Source organism: Emys orbicularis, chromosome 10 (genome assembly GCF_028017835.1).
Source record: "Emys orbicularis isolate rEmyOrb1 chromosome 10, rEmyOrb1.hap1, whole genome shotgun sequence".
Lineage (NCBI taxonomy): Eukaryota > Metazoa > Chordata > Testudines > Emydidae > Emys > Emys orbicularis.
In genome coordinates, this window is record NC_088692.1 from 40,672,352 (window position 1) to 40,693,435 (window position 21,084).

Here is a 21,084-nt window from a genome sequence, read left to right on the forward strand (position 1 = left end):
GATGCACTCTGCCGAGAAACAGGAATTGACGGAGTGGTGGGACAGCGAGAAGAGGGACGAAAAGGAGAACATGGCACGCCAGAATGAAGCCACGGAGCGGCTCTTAAATGTTGTGGAGCACCAAACAGACACACTGCAGGTGATACTAGCTCTTCAAACCGAGCAGCTCCGCGCCCGCCCTCCCCTGTAGCCACTGTTGCAAAACTCTTTCCCATGAGCCTTCCAGACACCGCCAACACACTCTTATCAATCTCCTGGCTCCAGTCTATACCTGCAGCATTCCACTCCTGCCCCCTCACAGTCCAGCACTGTGGACTCCCAGTACCCACTGCACTCAACACCCATCCCTCTGCAGTTTGGCCCTGATGAAGTACAGTACCTGCTGCATTGTACTCCAAAGGAGAAGGTTGGATACGATCCCTGGACATACACAAATCTTTAGCCGTTCCAGGACCCCTCCTTCCCTTCTCTCACCCCCCTCCCTTCTGATGTTTTTTTTTTTTTTTTTTTGACTCTCTCCTCCGATTGTTGTCTTTCAGTAAAAGAATTGTGTTGGTTTGAAAGCAATCTTTATTCTCTTAATTGAAAGCAAAAAGAGCACTGCAAAGCAACATACAGTTATGTTAAATCCCCTTATTGCATCATGTACACCAGTCACCTCCTAGCATTACAAGCACTGCATTCCTGAGCATAGCAACAAATATTAGTGGCTTTCAACTTTAAATTGCTGCCTCAAGGCATCCCTGATCCTTAAGGACCCACACTGTGCCCCTCTAATAGCCCTGGTCTCTGGCTGTTCAAACTCCGCCTCCAGGTGCTGAGCCTCTGTGGTCCAACCCTGAGTGAAGCTTTCATCCTTTCCCTTCATAAATATTATAGAGTGTACAGCACGGAGCTATAAGCATAGGAATATTGTCAATGGCCAGCTCCAGCTTCCCACAGAGGCAGCGCCAGTGGGCTTTTAAATGGCCAAAAGCACATTCAGCAGTCATTCTGCACTTGCTCAGCCTGTTGTTGAACCGCTCCTTGCTGCTGTCAAGTTGTCCTGTGTATGGCTTCATAAGCCACAGCATTAAGGGGTAGGTGGGGTCTCCCAGGATCACAGTGGGCATTTTTACTTCCCCTACGGTGATCTTCTGGTCCAGGAAGAAAGTCCCTGCTTGCAACTTCCTGAACAGGCCAGTATTCCAAAAGATGCGTGCGTCATGCACCTTTCCGGACTAGCCTGAGTTATTGTCTGTGAAACGCCCACGGGGATCCACAAGCGCCCGGAGAACCATTGAGAAATACCCCTTGTGATTAATGTACTCTGTGGCTAGGTGGTCTGGTGCCAGAATATGCATGCCATCTATCGCCCCTCCACAGTTAGGGAAGCCCATTTGTGCAAAGCCATCTACAATGTCACGCACGTTGCCCAGAGTCACGGTCTTTCGGAGCAGGATGGCCCTGCACACTTCTGTCAACCCGAGTCCAACGGTCAACTTTCCCACTTCAAACTGGTTAGCGACCAATCGGTAGCAGTCTGGAGTAGCCAGCTTCCACAGTGCGATCACCACACGCTTCTACAACGGCAGAGCAGCTCTTGTTCTCGTGTCCTTGTGCCGCAGGGCTGGGGTGAGCGTGAGCTCATCATGAATGTGTCTTTCCTCATCTGAAAGTTCTACAGCCACTGCTCGTCATCCCAGATGTGCATGATGATGTGATCCCACCACTCAGTGCTTGTTTCCCGTGCCCAAAAGCGGCGTTCCAGTGTGGTCAGCACCTCCATGAATGCCACAAGCAATCTCGTGTCGTAGCTACTACATGTGGCGAGATCAGTGTCGCACTCCTCTTGCCTTTGTAGTTTAAGGAATAACTCCACTCCATTCTTGATGTGTTAGAGCAAGCAGTATACTGGTCAACAGTTCGGGATCCATTCGTGCAGCTCAAAGAGGCAGAGCGTGCATTACACAAACCGTTGAAAGATAGTGCCAAATACAAATGGAAATACAGGGATTTCTGGGATGTGAAGCAATGCATCACGGGTCATTGGGACAGGACCCAGGATGTCCCGTGACCCTCTCCGCCTTCCCACAACTCTTAGTGGCAGAAGAGAAAGAGGTGCTCTGTGGGATAGCTGCTCAGAGTGCACCGCTCTGAATACCGCTGCAAGTGCCGGAAGTGTGAACACGCTATTGCACAGGTAGTTGACAGTGTGAACACACAACAGCGTTTTCCGTTCAGTGCTCTCTGAGTGATGCTGTAACTGCTGGTGCTGTAACTTTGCCAGTGTAGACGTGCCCAAAGTAAAAATACAGCCAAGCCCTCTGAGCCAAGGTTACATTCAGAAAAGGGGGAGATTTGGAGGCGTAGGTGAAAAGAAGGGGTCAAAACTGGGAGAAGGACTAGCAATGGTATAGAGAAGTTCCCATTCTACATGTGGTACTTATGTGGCCCCATCACCATAGTATCTGAGCGCCTCACAAGGTCTGACCCATTTCTCCTCACAGCCCCTCGGTGAGGTAGAGCAGCACTGTTATCCCCATTGTACAGATAGGGCACTGAGGCACAGAGATACTAAAGGCCAGATTTTCAAAGGTATTTAGGCACCTAGTGGGATTTCAAAAGCACCTAGAAGAATAGGTGCTTTGTAAACCCCACTATATACTTAGCTGCATCTTTGGGTGCCTAAAAACCTTTGAAACTCTGTCCCTAAGGCACTGGCCTGAGGTCATACAGAAAGTCCATGATAGGGTGACCAGATAGCAAATGTGAAAAATCAGGGCAGGGGGAGGGGGGGTAATAGGCGCCTATATAAGAAAAAACCCTGAATATCAGGACTGTCCCTATAAAATCGGGACATCTGGTCACCCTAGTCCATTTGGGGTGGAGGGGGTGGAGAGTAGAACCCAGGTCTTTCGGGGCTAGCTCCCCATCCAGCAGACCAGCCTATCTCTCTGCTGCATGCTGCAAAAAAAGAGGACTCTGATAGATGGGAGCAAAACCAAGGCGGCCAGTTCTCGGAGACTCCAGCAAACACTCCCAGGAGGTTGGGATGGATGTCATGGTTGACAGCATGAAAAGCAGCACAGAGGTTGGGAAAGATGGAGAATGAGAGTCAGATTTATTTAGCATGTGCATAGTCGTCTAGCCAAGCGATGGCATCTTCAGTGGCGTGATGCAGTTCTTCTAGGCCACTACTGAACCTAGTCAGCAGGCATTCATCGGCAATGTGTGTCATCGTCTGTGTTGCGCCACAGCTGCCCAAAGGGCTGTCACGAAGGCCCCAGTGATACTGGTTGGCTGCACAGAGACCTTGCCTGGACCGGAACCTGTTCAACAGGGACCATGAGTCAGATGAGAGGAGATCACTTAACTCCCAAGGGGTGGCAGGTTCTGCCCCATGCTGGGTTGTAGAGCAATGGCTGCTGTGCAATTTTACATTTTAACTGAAAACCATTTTGTCATTTTTTTGTTCTAAGTCTGAGAAAAGGAAGGAATCAGAAAGTGTCGTATAAGTATCAGATATATTTATGCCTCAAATTCTTAGGGTTTCAGCTATATCCAAGCCAATTCCAGAACAAGGAACAGAAACTGCATTCACAGAGTCCATAAAGTCGAAGATTATTTTCATGATTTGTATTATTCACTGAGCATCATCTGTGGTGTTCAGCACTGTTCAAAATATGCCAGAAAACGTAGTCGCTGAGTCAATGTGTACAAAATGTGTAGCCCTGCATAAGTTGGCTCAGATATTTAAGTATGAAGTGTATAGTTATTAAGTACATGTTAATATCTATGAGGGGAGGCACTGATGGCAATAGAAGTTTTACTGGATTAAGGACAAGAATATTTGACTCTCCAACTTTCTTTCTAGAGGAAGAGCTGCCCAGAGCTCCTGTGCCTGTTTATTTTCCTTTTCTGTGTGCAGTGGCCCTGATATACCTCAGAAGTCTGGTTTTTTCCCCTCAACTTTAAAATATAGAATTTTCTTGGTGTTTGGTTTTAAATATTCTCCTGTGAGAACCACAACTCAATCACTGTAGTGTTGTGTTTAAGACCCTTCTGGAAAGTAACTAGCCTTTAAACAAAAGTAAAATCAGTGTTGCCAACTCTGATGATTTTGTCATGAGTCTCATGATAATTGTTTTCCTTAAAGCCCCAGCTCCTGGAGTCAAGTGGATATGTGATGATTTCAGCCTTCATTCTTAAAGAAAAATGAAGTTTCTAGCCCTCGTGGCTGTGGAGAAAGCTTCAAAATGTGCACCCTAAAGTCTCAAAAAGCAGAAGGCAAACTGATGATTTTAAAGCCAATCTTATGATTTTTGGTGAGCCTGATTCATGATTTTTGAACATTTGGGATTGGAAATACTGTGAAAGTGACTTGAAAGTGTCAGTTTCACTCCTGTTTAAGGTTAGTTTCTAGTCTATTATTTGTAGTGAGGTAACACACCCAGAGTCCCAAACAGGTGCAGTATAAACTCATGGGGCCTTGCCCTAGTAGGATGTTTCCAAAGTTAAAGGATCTATTCCAAGCTTGATGAACTGTAAAAGAGTGATAGAAAGTAATCTAGATTTTTCTACAATTGTTTCAATTGTTCTATTCAAGAGTTAATAAAAAAGAATATACTGTAATATTTTAAACCTAACCAGTGTCCCTTAAGTGACTTGACACAAGATGTGAGAGCATGTTAGTATTAGAGTTGAGTGGGTCTAATATTTATTTAATCCTCTTTTTTATGTATAGGAATTAGATACAGCGCTCCTGTATAATTTCTAAGTTATTATCTGCAAAAAAACCTAGAGTTTTCAGATGCCTAACATGGTTAAAGTTGCCCCCCAGTACCAAAATCTGAAATGGCACCTCTGAGCCAGAGCCAGAAATGTTCAGGCCAGGAGGGGCAATGGCTTAACCTTTGCCTATCTCTGCTAACCTAAGGACTTTCAGATTCTTTATGCCAGGTGACTAATACATTGTTACCTTGTTTTGAAAAGGCTGCCTGTTGTTGTTGCAGATACTCACTCACTGAGAGCACTGCACCCCGAAGAGTTACACTACAAGTCTCCCATGGGAGTGTGGCTTGGCTGGATTCACTGCAGGGAGCCACAGAGAGAGAGAATCACTCAGTTCTGGAGTCTTGGAGCCTCTGTGGAGTTGTGTGTACCCTTGGGGTTCAGCACACTAAAGGGGTCACTCCCAAGGGACTGGTAACAGGCAGGCGCATAGACCACACCCTGTGGATCTGTGACACCTTACAAAGCCCTATTGACATCAGAGGGCTCCTGCACAAGTATAAGGGTATGTCTACACTACGAAATTAGATCGAATTAATAGAAGCCGGTTTTATAGAAATCGGTTGTATACAGCCGATTTTGTGTGTCCTCACATAAAATGCTCTAAGTGCTCTAGTCGGCGGACCGCGTCCACAGTACCGAGGCTAGCGTCGACTTCCGGAGCATTGCACTATGGGTAGCTATCCCACAGTTCCCGCAGTCTCCGCCGCCCATTGGAATTCTGGGTTGAGATCCCAATGCCCGAATGATGCAAAACAGTGTCGCGGGGGGTTCTGGGTACATGTCGTCAGGCCCCTCCCCCTCCGTCAGAGCAACAGCAGACAATAGATTCGCGCCCTTTTACCTGGGTTACCTGTGCAGACAACATACCACGGCAAGCATGGAGCCCGCTCTGCTCAGCTCACCGTCACCATATGTCATCTGGGTGCCGGCAGACGTGGGACTGCATTGCTACACAGCAGCAGCAGCTAACTGCCTTTTGGCGGTAGACGGTGCAGCATGACTGGTAGCCTTCATTGGCGATCTGGGTGCCGGCAGCCGTGGGGCTGGCAGCCGTGGGGCTGCATTGCACCAGCCCCTTGCCTTTTGCCTTTTGGCAGTAGATGGTTTATTACGACTGGTAACCGTCCTCGTCGTACAGCAGTGGCTGTCGATCATGGGCACCTGGGCAGACATGCTCAGTCCTATGGAACTGTCTTGATGATGATCAGTCGTAGTATGCCATTTTCTGCCAAGCGCCCTGTTGGCTCATCGCACGTTAGCAGAGTCTTCCCTGAGCAGCAGATCGTGCAATAGGCCTGAAGGCTAACTGCCAAGCGCCCAGTATTTGCTGCCAAGCACCCAGAAAATGCCGAGGGCTATCAGTCATGCTGCACCGTCCTCTTAAGATGTAAAAAATAGATTTGTTCTGTATTCATTTCCTTCCCCCCTCCCTCCGTCAAATCAACAGCCTGCTAAATCCAGGCTTTTGAGTTAAATCTCTGGGGGGGGGGGCATTCTGTGTGACAGTTGTTTGTGTTTCTCCCTGATGCACAGCCACCTTTCTTGATTTTAATTCCCTGTACTTGTACGCCATGTCGTCACTCGCCCCTCCCTCCCTCCCTCCCTCCTTCCCCTGGTCCGTCAGATACTAGTTTCGCGCCTTTTTTCAGACCAGACGCCATAGCTAGCACTGGGATCATGGAGCCCGCTCAGATCACCGCGGCAATTATGAGCACTATGAACACCACGCGCATTGTCCTGGAGTATATGCAGAGCCAGGACATGCCAAAGCAAAACCAGGACCAGCAGAGGAGGAGGCGATTGCAGCGCGGCGACGAGAGTGATGAGGAAATGGACATGGACCTAGACCTCTCACAAGGCACAGGCCCCAGCAATGTGGAAATCATGGTGTTCCTGGGGCAGGTTGATGCCGTGGAACGCCGATTCTGGGCCCGGGAAACAAGCACAGACTGGTGGGACCGCATCGTGCTGCAGGTGTGGGACGATTCCCAGTGGCTGCGAAACTTTCGCATGCGTAAGGGCACTTTCATGGAACTTTGTGACTTGCTTTCCCCTGCCCTGAAGCGCCAGAATACCAGGATGAGAGCAGCCCTCACAGTTGAGAAGCGAGTGGCGATAGCCCTGTGGAAGCTTGCAACGCCAGACAGCTACCGGTCAGTCGGGAATCAATTTGGAGTGGGCAAATCTACTGTGGGGGCTGCTGTGATCCAAGTTGCCAGGGCAATGAGAGACCTGGTGATATCAAGGGTAGTGACTCTGGGAAACGTGCAGGCCATAGTGGATGGCTTTGCTGCAATGGGATTCCCAAACTGTGGTGGGGCGATAGACGGAACCCATATCCCTATCTTGGCACCGGAGCACCAAGCCACCGAGTACATAAACCGCAAGGGGTACTTTTCAATGCTGCTGCAAGCTCTGGTGGATCACAAGGGACGTTTCACCAACATCAACGTGGGCTGGCCGGGAAGGGTACATGATGCTCGCGTCTTCAGGCACTCTGTTCTGTTTCGAAAGCTGGAGGAAGGGACTTTCTTCCCGGACCAGAAAATAACCGTTGGGGATGTTGAAATGCCTATCGTGATCCTTGGGGACCCAGCCTACCCCTTAATGCCATGGCTCATGAAGCCGTACACAGGCAGCCTGGACAGGAGTCAGGACCTGTTCAACTACAGGCTGAGCAAGTGCCGAATGGTGGTAGAATGTGCATTTGGGCGTTTAAAAGCGCGCTGGCGCAGTTTACTGACTCGCTCAGACCTTAGCGAAAAGAATATCCCCATTGTTATTGCTGCTTGCTGTGCGCTCCACAATCTCTGTGAGAGTAAGGGGGAGACATTTATGGCGGGGTGGGAGGTTGAGGCAAATCGCCTGGCCGCTGATTACGCGCAGCTAGACACCAGGGCGGTTAGAGGAGCACAGCATGGCGCGGTGCGCATCAGAGAAGCTTTGAAAACGAGTTTTGTGACTGGCCAGGCTACGGTGTGAAACTTCTGTTTGTTTCTCCTTGATGAAATCTCCGCCCCCCCACCCACCCGGTTAACTCTACTTCCCTGTAAACCAACCACCCCACCCTCCCCTACCCTCCCCCCTTCAAGCACCACTTGCAGAGGCAATAAAGTCATTGTTACTTCACATTCATGCATTCTTTATTAATTCATCACACAACTAGGGGGATAATTGCAAAGGTAGCCCGGGATGGGTGGGGGAGGAGGGAAGGAAAAGGACACACTGCAGTTTAAAACTTTAAAACTTTAACACTTATTGCTTGGGAAATCATCTGGGGTGGAGTGACTGGGTGGCCGGAGGCCCCCCCACCATGTTCTTGGGCGTCTGGGTGAGGAGGCAATGGGACTTGGGGAGGAGGGCTGTTGGTTACACAGGGGCTGTAGCGGCGGTCTCTGCTCCTGCTGCCTTTCCTGCAGCTCAACCATACGCTGGAGCATATCAGTTTGATGCTCCAGCAGCCGGAGCATCGACTCTTGCCTTCTGTGTGCAAGCTGACGCCACCTCTCATCTTCAGCTCGCGATTCAGCACGCCACCTCTCCTCTCGCTCATATTGGGCTTTTCTATAATCAGTCATTGACTGCCTCCACGCATTTTGCTGTGCTCTGTCAGCGTGGGAGGCAGTCTGTAGTTCTGTAAACATTTCATCACGCGTCCTTCGCTTTCGCTTTCGAATATTCACTAGCCTCTGAGAAGGAGAAAGATTTACAGCTGGTGGAGGAGAAGGGAGAGGTGGTTAAAAAAGACACATTTTAGAGAACAATGGGTACACTCTTTCACATTAAATTTTGCTGTTCACATTACACAGCACATGTGCTTTCGTTACAAGGTCGCATTTTTCCTCTTATATTGAGGGCCTGCCGGTTTGGTGTGAGAGATAACTCACGCACTGCCAGGCCACAGATTTCAGCTTTCAGGCAGCCATGGTAAGACACAGTCTTTTGGCTTTTTTAACCTTCTTAACATGTGGGGCTGGTTTCAAACAGTACTGCTCTCATTAACCATACCAAGCACCCGTTGGGTTGGCCATTTAAAATGGGTTTGCAATGTAAAAGGAGGGGCTGCGGTTTCAGGGTTAACATGCAGCACAAACCCAACGAATTCCCCTCCCCCACACACCCAATTCTCTGGGATGATCACTTCACCCCTCCCCCCCACCGCGTGGCTAACAGCGGGGAATATTTCTGTTCAGCAGAGCAGGAAGGGGCACCTCTGAATGTCCCCTTAATAAAATCACCCCATTTCAACCAGGTGACCGTGAATGATATCGCTCTCTTGAGGATAACAAAGAGCGATAAGGAATGGATGTTGTCTGCATGCCAGCAAACACCGGGACCATACGCTGCCATGCTTTGTTATGCAATGATTCCAGACTACGTGCTACTGGCCTGGCGTGGTAAAGTGTCCTACCATGGCAGATGGGATAAGGCAGCCCTCCCCAGAAACCTTTTGCAAAGGCTTTGGGAGTACATGAAGGAGAGCTTTCTGGAGATGTCCCTGGAGGATTTCCGCTCCATCCCCATACACGTTAACAGACTTTTCCAGTAGCTGTACTGGCCGCGATTGGCAGGGCAAATTAATCATTAATCATTAAACACGCTTGCTTTTAAACCATGTGTAATATTTACAAAGGTACACTCACCAGAGGTCCCCTGTGTGCCCCCAGGGTCTTGGGTGAGTTCGGGGGTTACTGGTTCCAGGTCCAGGGTGATAAACATCCTGGCTGTTGGGGAAACCGGTTTCTCCGCTTCCTTGCTGCTGTGAGCTATTTACATTATCTTCATCATCATCTTCCTCGTACCCCGAACTTGCTTCCCTGTGTGTTTCTCCAGTGAGGGACTCATAGCACACGGTTGGGGTAGTGGTGGCTGCACCCCCTAGAATGGCATGCAGCTCCACGTAGAAGCGGCATGTTTGCGGCTCAGCCCCGGACCTTCCGTTTGCTTCTCTGGCTTTGTGGTAGGCTTGCCTTAGCTCCTTAATTTTCACGCGGCACTGCTGTGCGTCCCTGTTATGGCCTCTGTCCTTCATGGCCTTGGAGACCTTTTCTAATATTTTGCCATTTCGTTTACTGCTTCGGAGTTCGGCCAGCACTGATTCATCTCCCCATATGGCGAGCAGATCTCGTACCTCCCGTTCTGTCCATGCTGGAGCTCTTTTGCGATCCTGGGACTCCATCACGGTTACCTGTGCTGATGAGCTCTGTGTGGTCACCTGTCCTCTCCACGCTGGGCAAACAGGAAATGAAATTCAAAAGTTCGCGGGGCTTTTCCTGTCTACCTGGCCAGTGCATCTGAGTTGAGAGTGCTGTCCAGAGCGGTCACAATGAAGCACTGTGGGATAGCTCCCGGAGGCCAATAACGTCGAATTCCGTCCACACTACCCCAATTCCGACCCACTAAGGCTGATTTTATCGCTAATCCCCTCGTCGGAGGTGGAGTAAAGAAACCGGTTTAAAGGGCCCTTTAAGTCGAAAGAAAGGGCTTCGTCGTGTGAACGTGTCCAGGCTTAATTCGATTTAACACGGCTAAAGTCGACCTAAACTCGTAGTGTAGATCAGGCCTAAGTCTCTGTGTGTCTGGAGCTGATTGGTGGAGCTGGGCCTAACTGATTATAGAGAAGGAAAACTCACTGTACACAAAGTGCTGTGAAATCCATAAACAAACTGAATAAAAATAGAGAAACTTTTTCTAACTTCTTTCAACCATCTCTGTCTTGGGTGTGCAGCTACAAAATTTTCATACAGAAATGTGATTTTCAAGTTTGACAGCATCCCCTTCACATTGCATGGGTGGAATCCTGGCCCTATTGAAGTCAGTGGCAAAACTCCCATTGATTTCACTGAGGCCAGGATTTCATCACGTGTCTTGAATATAGAAAATGTTGAATGATTAGAATATTTATATTCAAGGCTCCATTTCAGTGAGTGAGACTTGGTTTTTTTTTTTTTTTTTTTTTGTAACACATGGTCTTAATACTGTGTTAATTGCTTCTAAGCCTTTGGATAATTAAAAAAAAAAGACAATATTCTGCTAAAAATCTGCTTGGGTTAATGTTAGCGGTAGGTAGCTTACCTGCAGTAGGACTTTTCCAGCTTTTGCTGTTCCCCTAGTGATTTGTATCATTTAATGTTCTTTTCCCTGTCCCCTTTTTAAGAGGCTGTTGTTCAGAGAGGAGCACAGGTGCCGGAAGTGGTTGTTCTTGGCAAACAGCTGGCACTGCCTAGTTGTACTTTGTGATCTGACTATATTGATAAGCAATGGGATTTCTATCCCGAGTGTGTCATAGATATTAACACTCTGTATCAAAAGCTGCTGCTTGATACCTCTAAAGGGAACTCACATGAACCATTACATGAGAGGATGGCGTGCTTGGTAAGCAGAAACCATAGTAAGGAATTTGCTTTACTGGAATAGGCTACAGTTGTAAACACTCTCCTCCCCCAGCCTGCTTGAGCTGCCTGTTTTTCAACCTCTCTCTGTGGACCTGGGATCTCACTCCCTCTCAGCCATTCAGGCTCCATGATGCACAGAGTGAGACATCAGGTGAGGTAGCCTCATGAGTGTCATCATCAAAAAGCTATTTCAGAACCTGGCAGAAAAAGCAGCCTTTCAGAGACTGAGTGGGCCAAATTCTGCCATCAGTTAACTGTAGCAGGACAGAGGGCAAACTTTGCATAAGGCATCCCCTATCGGGTATTAATTACAATCTTAGTCTTAAATTGAGTTGTCTCTATTCTTTCATTCCTAAATACAGCAGAAAGCTGTTAAGTACTCAGTGTACAAAGAAAAATATAAACAGTGAGTTGCCAGTTTCTTGTTTCTGTGATGCTCTGGACATGTCTGAATAAAGAGATATAGCCAAGCGCCAGCCTTTCATTAAATATTTGAAAAGTATTAGCATTTTAATCAGTCTCCCTGAATTAAACCAAAACATTGGGAATAAGCCAATCCTATTAAAGGTGACCTGCAAAATGGGAATAACATTGGTGTTGTGCCCTCTTTTGCTTCCTTGTAGAGGACCCAGAAGGCTCTGAAATACTTTAAAAAAACTCTGTTTGGTATTTTTTTTTAACATCAAAAATGTAGGTCCTGTCTAGTTATGGGAGACTCTCTGATGGCGGGAGAGCTAGTAAAATTAGGACATCTCAACAGTCAAGCGATTGACAGCTGAGCAAGTGAGAGGTGAAGGGGATTTAGTCAGACTGTCTAAAACTCTTTGTTTCTTGTTTGTCTTGTTTTAAACTATTTAATTTTGTCTAATTGACATTTTGGAGAAAAGAAGCCTTTGTTAAAAATTCAGATCCCACCATACATCCTCTGAGACACCCAGAAAGTCCTCCAGTAAAACCAGGGACAGCAGGGTTTGCATTTCTAATGTTTCTAAAGTAGAAAACCCATCATGGAAGGAAAAAAACAAAAACAAAACAGACCCAACAACAGCAGCCCAAACAAACAAACAGAACTTTTAAAAAACAATCAGTCCAAAACCTCTCAAGCTCCTTTGGACATCACAAAGTTAAGGAAAGAAAGGGGGAGGGGGGAAAGACACTAGCCTAATTTAAAAAAAATCTTTAGCAGGTCACTGAGTGCAGGAAAAAACTAGATGTGGCTAAGAAATTATATGTAAAGTTCAGTCCTATATAAAAAGTGACTCGTTACAAACTAATTAACTAGGCAATTACAGAGATGGTCTAGCATGAGAAATGGTGTGATTTATTGAGACACAATCCAGTTCACAGACATCATGGTTACAATGTTGTTGCTGATCCCCTCAAAGTAACAGGAAATGTGCAAGAGACTCTTACAGAGCATATTGCAGGGGAAGTAGATTCTACAGAATAGTGTCTATATAGCCTTGTATTAAAAAAAACAAACCCTCAAACAAGTGTAGTGCAACTGAACATTAATTTCCTGGAGTTCCCTGGAGATCCTTACCAATAGGCCTGGTTACCACTTATCACTGTTAGAATGATGATGTTAGTTCAGTGAGTCTGCTGAACTAAAAAGAAAAGGCATGCCATTCTGCATGGCAGGCCTAGAGAAGATGGATCACTTATTTTATTTTGTAGACTAGAACATTCATGGACAATTCTGTAGGGGCATGTGTGGGGATGACACTATTTGAAGTTATATGCAGTGTTGTAGCCATGTCAGTCTCAGGATATTAGAGACACAAGACAATGATAAAAGACAAAAACACCACATCACTGGTGGGTGAACACTTTTCATAAAGGTCAGATATAGAGTAATCGCTATCCATCCTTATCCTCAAAGGAAATCTGCACAACACTTTCAAAAGAAAAGCCTGGGAGCTTAAATACATAACTTTGCTAGTCACTAAAAATCATGGTCTGAATAGAGACACTGGATTTATGGCTTGTTGCAGCAAGCTGTAAACCACTAACAACCCCTCCCTCCCACCTCCCTTCCATTCCCCTCTATGATTGGAGGGGTATTAATGGGCTATGTTACCTTAAAAGGTCCCTTGAACTATGTGTAGCTACTCATGCTAAACAGTCTGTTCCACCTTGTATTTAGCTGTGACACTCTGAGTACCTTTCTCAGGCCTGAAGAAAAGCTCCATGTAAACTGGAAAGCTTGTTTCTGTCACCAACGGAAGTTGGTTCAATAAAAGATATTACCTCACCCACTTTGTCTCACTATTTGAAATTGTCAGTGCAATGTTGGTGCCATGTTGCGTATGCCAGCGTGCAGAGGAAGTGGAATGGAAAAGAAACAGCAAGGAGTAGCATACAGACTGTCAAGAGCAGGAGAAGACAGAGTGTGGGGAATACTTCCAGAGCAGTGGGCCTCACTGGTCATGTAGAGCTGGTGTAAGGGCTCTGTGCTGGTTAGGAAGTGTTTTGGGGGCAGACCCAGGGTAGGAGAAGGGAGGGAGAGGTCATGGTCAGAGCACAATGTTCTAGTTGTGTTCTCTTCTTCCCATCCTGACGCTGCTTTGTCTTCCACTGGTGGCCAGGCTGGACACCAGTTGCCCCAGAAAATGGGGAGCATACAGATGTCTTAAAGCCACCTCTGCTGTTTCCCGAGTTCTTGCTTCTCCAAATCAGAGTATGAATTCTGAAATGGAATTTAACAAACCATTAGAGCACATTCCAGACTAACCGTTCAAAACAGACAAAAGCAAACTGGAGGCTGGAAAGCTATTCTGACAGACTCTGTGTTTGGTATGGGACTTTGTCTTTGGTCTCATATACAAAGACATTTGAAGGTGTTAGTCCCTTTCCAGAGACCAATGTTCAGTTGAAACAATCCATACAAACAGTCCTGGATAGAGTGTATCAAGAATTAAGGCTAGTGTCAGCATGGATCCACTACATTTGGATGGAGATGCCATCACCTCCTGAGGTAACCCATTCCAGTGCTTCACCACCCTCCTAGTGAAATAGCTTTTCCTAATATCCAACCTAGACCTCCCCCACTGCAACTTGAGACCATTGCTCATTGTTCTGTCATCTGCCACCACTGAGAAGAACTTAGTTCCAACCTCTTTGGAACCCCCCTTCAGGTAGTTGAAGGCTGCTATCAAATCCCCGCCTTACTCTTCTCTTCTGCAGACTATATAAGCCCAGTTCCCTCAGCCTCGTCTCATCAGTCATGTGCCCCAGACCCCTAATCATCTTCGTTGCCCTCCGCTGGACTCTCTCCAGTTTGTCCACATCCTTTCTGTAGTGGGGGGGCCCAAAACTAGCCGCAATACTCCAGATGTGGTCTCACTAGTGCTGAATATTGGGGAATAATCATTTCCCTTGATCTGCTGGCAGTGCTCCTACTAATGCAGCCCAATATGCCGTTAGCCTTCTTGGCAACAAGGGCACACTGCTGACTCGTATCCAGCTTCTCGTCCACTGTAATCCTCAGGTCCTTTTCTGCAAAACTGCCCCTTAGCCAGTTGGCCCCCGGTCTGTAGCAGTGCATGGGATTCTTCCATCCTAAGTGCAGGACTCTGCACTTATCCTTGTTGAACTTCATCAGATTTCTTTTGGCCCAATCCTCCAATTTGTCTAGGTCACTCTGGACCCTATCCCTACCCTCCAACGTATCTACCTCTCCCCCCAGCTTATTGTCATCTCCAAACTTGCTGAGGGTGCAATCCATCCCATCATCCAGATCACTAATGAAGATGTTGAACAAAACCGGCCCCAGGACCGAGCCCTGGGGCACTACTGGCTGCCAACTAGACATTGAGCCATTGATCGCTACCTGTTGGGCCTGACGATCTAGCCAGCTTTCTGTCCACCTTATAGTCCATTAATCCAATCCATACTTTTTTAACTTGCTGGCAGGAATACTGTGACAGATCGTATCAAAAGCTTTGCTAAAGTCAAGATATATCATGTCCTCTGCTTTCCCCATATCCACAGAGCCAGTTATTTCATCATAGAAGGCAATCAGGTTGGTCAGGCATGACTTGTTCTTGGTGAATCCATGTTGACTGTTCCTGATCACCTTCCTCTCCTCCAAGTGCTTCAAAATGGATTCCTTGAGGACCTGCTCCATGATTTTTCCAGGGACTGAGGTGAGGCTGACCGGTGTGTAGTTCCCCGGATTCTCCTTCTACCCTTTTTTAAAGATGGGCACTATGTTTGCCTTTTTCCAATCATCTGGGACCTCCCCTGATCGCCACAAGTTTTCAAAGATAATGGCCAATGGCTCTGCAGTCACATCAGCCAACTCTCTCAGCACCCTCTGCATTGTATCCGGCCTGAACTTGTGCATGTTCAGTTTTTCTAAATAGTCCTTAACCTGTTCTTTCACCATTAAGGGCTGCTTACCTCCTCCCAATACTGTGCTGCCCAGTGCAGCAGTCTGGGAGCTGACCTTGTCTATGAAGACCAAGGCAAAAAAAGCATTGAGTACTTCTGCTTTTCCACATCATCTGTCACTAGGTTGCCTTCCCCATTCAGTAAAGGTCCTCACTTTCCCATACCACCTTCTTGTTGCTAACATACCTGTAGAAACCCTTCTTGTTACTCTTCATATCCCTTGGTAGCTGCAATGCCAATTGTGCTTTTGGTCTTCCTGATTACACCCCTGCATGCTTGAGCAATATATTTATACTCCTCCCTAGTCATCTGTCCAAGTTTCCACTTCTTGTAAGCTTTTTTTGTGTGTTTAAGCTCACCAAAGATTTCTGTGTTAAGCCAAGCTGGTCACCTGCCATATTTGCTATTCTTTCTGCACATCGGGATGGTTTGTTCCTGCGCCCTCAATAAGGCTTCTTTAAAATACAGCCAGCTCTCCTGGACTCCTTTGCCCATATTAGCCTCCCAGGGGATCCTGCCCATCACTTCCCTGAGTGAGTCAAAGTCTGCTTTTCTGAAGTCCAGGGTCCATATTCTGCTGCTCTCCTTCCTTCCTTTTGTCAGGACCTTGAACTTGACCATCTCATGGTCTCTGCTGCCTAGGTTGCCACCCACTTCTACTTCCCCTACCAATTCTTCCCTGTTTGTGAGCAGCAGGTCAAGAGGAGCACAGCCCCTACCTAATTGGTTCCTCCATCACTTGCACCAGGAAGTTGTCCCCAATACTGTCCAAAAACTTCCTGGATTGTCTGTGCACCGCTGTATTGCTCTCCCAGCAGATGTCAGAGAATCAGTACCTGTGATCTGGAAACTTCTGTTAGTTGTCCGAAGAAAGCCTTGTCTACCTCATCCTCCTGGTCTGGTGGTGTATAGCAGATGCCTACCACGACATCACCCTTGTTGCTCTTGCCTCTAAACTTAACCCAAAGACAGGGGTGAAAGTGAGCCAGTACGGGCCGGTTCTCTGTACCGGTAAGAACCTGCACCGGCCCATACCCAGCTCACATTAAAGCGCTGCTGCGGCAGCGCTTTAATGTCCCTGCCCCTTTTGCCTCCCCTGTTGGGGCCCTGCCGGTAGGGGGGTGGGAAGGGGCAGCAACTTTAAGGACGGTCCTTTGCTGCAGCAGCGCTTTAAGGATCCTCAAAGCGCTGCCGTGGCAAAGGACCGTCCTTAAAGTGCTGCCACGGCAGTGCTTTAACGTTGCTGTCCCTTCCCCCCATCAGTGGCCCTGACGGTAGGGTCCGCACCGGCAGGGCCGCTGGCGGGGGAGGCAAAGGGGGCAGGGACAGTAAAGCGCTGCCGCGGCAGCGCTTTTAGGATGCTCCTTTGCCGCGGCAGCGCTTTAATGTTGCTGCATGCCCCCCCCGTTGGCGGGGCCACCGACGGGGGTGGGTGGGTGGGTGTTGCAGCAACGTTAAAGCGCTGCTGCGGCAAAGAACCCTGCAGCGCTTTAATGTCCCTTCCCCTTTTGCCCCCCCCCCCCCCGGCCGCTGACGGGCGGAGGCAAAGGGAGCAGCTGCCCTGGGGCTGGCGATTTAAAAGTGTCCGGAGCTCTGGGCCCTTTAAATCAACACGGGAGCCCCGGGCGGCGTGGTCCAAAGGCTGTCTGGGGGATGCTGACCCCCCCAGCCCCGCCCCTTCCGCCCGAGGCGCCGTCCCTTCCAGGGGCCAGAGCCGCCACCTCCTCCCCCCCCCCCCCCATACTGGTAAGTGTCCTCAATTACTTTTACCCCGCCCAAAGACTCTCAACAGTCTTTTCTCCAGTTTCATCCTGGAGCTCTGAGCAATCATAGGGCTCTCTTACATACAGTGCAGCTCCTCCACCCTTTCTCCCCCGCCTGCCCTTCCTGAACAGTTTATACCCATCCATGTCCTTTTACCTGGGTGAAATACTGTCATCTGCAGTACTGACTCTAAAAAGTTAACCTCCTGTTTTTGATACGTACATTCTCTCTCGCTTTCCCATTTTTGTTGGAGACAGAAAGGGAGGCAAAATGGGAAACAGTGCACTGTGTGTTTGTTTCTCATCCTGGTCTGCTTCTTTGTTTCTTTGCCTGTACAGAAGTTTATAGAGTTTGAAGATGCACTGGAACAGGAGAAGAAAGACCTGCAAATCCAGGTTGAGCATCTTGAATTTCAGTCCCGGCAGCTGGAGCTGAAGGCCAAAAACTATGCAGACCAGAGTAAGTACAGTAATGCAACCAACATGCTTATATGGTTGGGCTTCCTTGGAAGCTAGGGTGTTGCTCTGAAGTTTCTTTGTTTAATGCATCGTATTCAAAACCTGGAAGTTTGACATTCCTAACTCCAATGCCAACTTTTGAGGGGCCTAAGGGGAGAAATATGTTCAACATTTAAGTTGATAGTAGCTTTATTGTTTCCATTGCACCGAGCATTATAAGAAAATATGGCCAACTGCAGCCTTTGGGGACATTATGGAGCTTCAAGAACTTTGTCTCATGCCTGTTCTGTATATCAATTATCTTGATGTCTACAGCAGCCCTTGTAATCCCATAGCTTCATACTGGAGCAAGTACTACCTGTTTTAAACAAATTTGTATATTACATGAAGTACTATTGGATGAGAAGTAGTAGATCTGTGGAATGCATTTGGCAGTAGTTTGTGGGGGTTCCTGTGTTATTTTGCTGAGTTTATTTAGAACTACCTAGACTTTAGTCCTAAATCACCCCTTGTCTGAAATCAGAGGGGTAGCCGTGTTAGTCTGAATCTGTAAAAAGCAACAGAATGCTTGCATCTGAAGAAGTGAGGTTCTTACCCACGAAAGCTTATGCTCCCAATACTTCTGTTAGTCTTAAAGGTGCCACAGGACCCTCTGTTCCTTGTCTGAAGTCACTCGAGTTACACCAGGGATTTATTTAGCCCTTTGGGACCATGATTTCAATTTCTGTAATTTACACACGCTCCCTACATCTTTCAAATTATACCTTTTTATAAAATATCAGGCAAATCCCTGTTAAAATGCAAAAAATTGTGTGGGGGATATTTCAGGTATGAGCCAAACCTAACTTCTAATACATTTCCTAGATGATGTGTGTGGCAGTGAATTTCTTTTTCCCAATAAACAGGACATTTAAAACCCTTCCTTGCTATCAAACATTTTATTGCATTAGACAGGACTTCTGATGCCATGATCTTAGATCATATTATTGAAAAGTGAGTATAGAGGAGCATGTACCAAATATACATCCTGTTTTGTTTTGGAGGAAGGAATATGGACCTCTCTTTGTCAACTGTGATTGCATCTACTTGGTAGAAAGTCCAAAGGAGCTTTAAATGCAAATCCCAGTCTTGCAGTTAACAACAATTGAGTTGGAGCTTTCAGTTAGTTTCCACGGTAAATACTTTCTGGCTGGATCAACTTTTAAAAAACAAAGCAACTCTTTTTCTCCAGTAACACATAGTGGGCCCCAAACAACATGTGATGTTATTCACTAATCAGCTCTGGCCCTTTGTAGTTGGACACAGCCAGCTGTAATGTGTTTAATATAGCGCATACCATTTATTTCCCTCTTGTCCCTGAATGGGTTCTCCGTGCCTTTTCTCATGCACCAAATATCCCGCCTCATTTTTTGTTTTTGTTCTCCTTTCCCTAATGTGTGCAGTTGTGGTGGCTTCCTCCAGAATTCAGCAATAATGTCCAACACAACTGCTCCTCAGGTAGTCAGAGGAGTCATAATGGAGCTGTGTGATCCTTGCCACTGGGGGTTGAGCCTTCAGAAGCTTTGGATCCTGTAGCAGCTCACATACAAAGGATAGAGCTAAAGCCTAACTTGGATCGGCCTTTGTGTTGGCTCATTTGTCTACTGATAGGTACTGGGCTGGGCCCTGACAGACCCACCTCTAAAATTAGCATTGCATCACTTTGTATGTTCACCTTAAGGGCATTTTGATACCCGTGAAATGAGTTTGTGAGTTATACCACGTGCCACACATACATTATTGTGTTTCTCATTTTTTAATAGGAATGAACTCATTTTTACCTATTTTCTGTAATATAAGATACTTCCTTGAGAATTATCTGGTGTTCCTTTTGGAGTCTAACACATATGCTGTCTGATGGGTGGAATACTTTCTTTTATAGTTTCACGGCTGGAGGAACGTGAATCAGAAATGAAGAAAGAGTACAATGCCCTGCACCAACGCCACACAGAGGTAGGTTATCATCTCTAAGTAAATATCATTCTCTTTGTCTACATGTAGGTCTACAAACATACTTTAGAAAAGACTATTTGAATGATTAAAAACAAGAGGTGTCTGTAGCTGCTAAGCCCCCCATGAGGTGAAATGCTCTGTTATCCCATTTCCTCTAAGCCTCAAGAGGCTACCACTGCTGTCTAGTTTCCAAGAAGCTTTTTTCATTGTTTTTCTGCATATGTTTTGTCACAGACCTTCTGCCATTGTACTGGGCTTGAGGTTTGATATCTATTTGGCCCCACTCGTTTTCATATTAGACCCAGACTCACTGCTCATTCATTATGTCATCAGCCTTAAAGAATAGCAATGACAGATATAGTTATGAAAAAAAAAGGGAGAGAGAAATGGGTGCTGGAGGAAGATCAAGCAGAAGAGGAACCTGTGTCTCCTTTTCACTTCTGTTTGGCTCATGGGTTTTTCCCTCTTCACAGATGATCCAGACCTACGTGGAACACATTGAGCGGTCCAAGATGCAGCAGGTTGGGGGAAATAGTCAAACTGAGGGCAGTCTACCTGGGAGGAGGTAGGGTCACATCCTTCCACTGAAATATATGACATTCAGGGGCTTATGGACTGTGTGCATATGTGTGTGAGAGAGCAACCAAAACAAGTTTCCCTCCCCTGCTAGATCACTGGGAATGGACTGTAGTTGAACCTTGCTATTTTGTTCTAGGCAAGTCTTCAGTGTACATGTACATGTACTGTTCATTATGTTTATTATATTACTGTTTATGTACATGTAAGTACATGTACGTATTCTGTTTATTTGCAATCCTACCTCTTGCATGGGCTTTTGAAAAATTACCCTTTTATATTTAGATGACAAGTGCAAAATATGCACACAGGATGGTCCACAGAAAAAAGAGCCATGGAGGACATGAGAAACATGCCTTCCCAGTTCAGGAGTACATTGTCACAATCTGATTTCCTCTGTTTCTTACCCAAAAAAAAAAAATCTGTAAAAAGACCATCCCATATGGACTTCTTTTTTTTGCCCAAGGTTTTGATGAACCCAAGATAGTGAGTTGTTTTTGTTCATCTTCCCACATCCAAAACAGTGAGAGTCAGAAGCCAGCAGTGTGGAATCATTGGTCCTTATTCTCTTCTCACACTAGTTTTAAAGTCGTATAATTACACTGACTTTAATGCAATAATTCATGATTTATACCAGTTAGAGGAGCATCAAATGGATTCTCTGTACTGATCTTACACTCCAATAATACTGCCTTGTTGGTGAGGAATGAAGAAAGTGAGTTCCTAAA

General features: G+C 46.7%; 1 protein-coding gene across 3 annotated transcripts in view; it reads left to right on the forward strand.

The window, feature by feature from the left end:
• The window catches only part of MAPK8IP3 (mitogen-activated protein kinase 8 interacting protein 3), a 192,471-nt gene that overhangs the window by 40,850 nt on the left and 130,537 nt on the right, over positions 1–21,084 (forward strand). For all 3 annotated transcript variants that reach the window (XM_065411505.1, XM_065411507.1, XM_065411506.1), the window contains exons 2-4: positions 17,669–17,789; positions 19,710–19,780; positions 20,254–20,345. In XM_065411505.1, the coding sequence (XP_065267577.1) occupies positions 17,669–17,789; positions 19,710–19,780; positions 20,254–20,345 (284 nt within the window). The remainder of the gene's footprint in view (positions 1–17,668; positions 17,790–19,709; positions 19,781–20,253; positions 20,346–21,084) is intronic.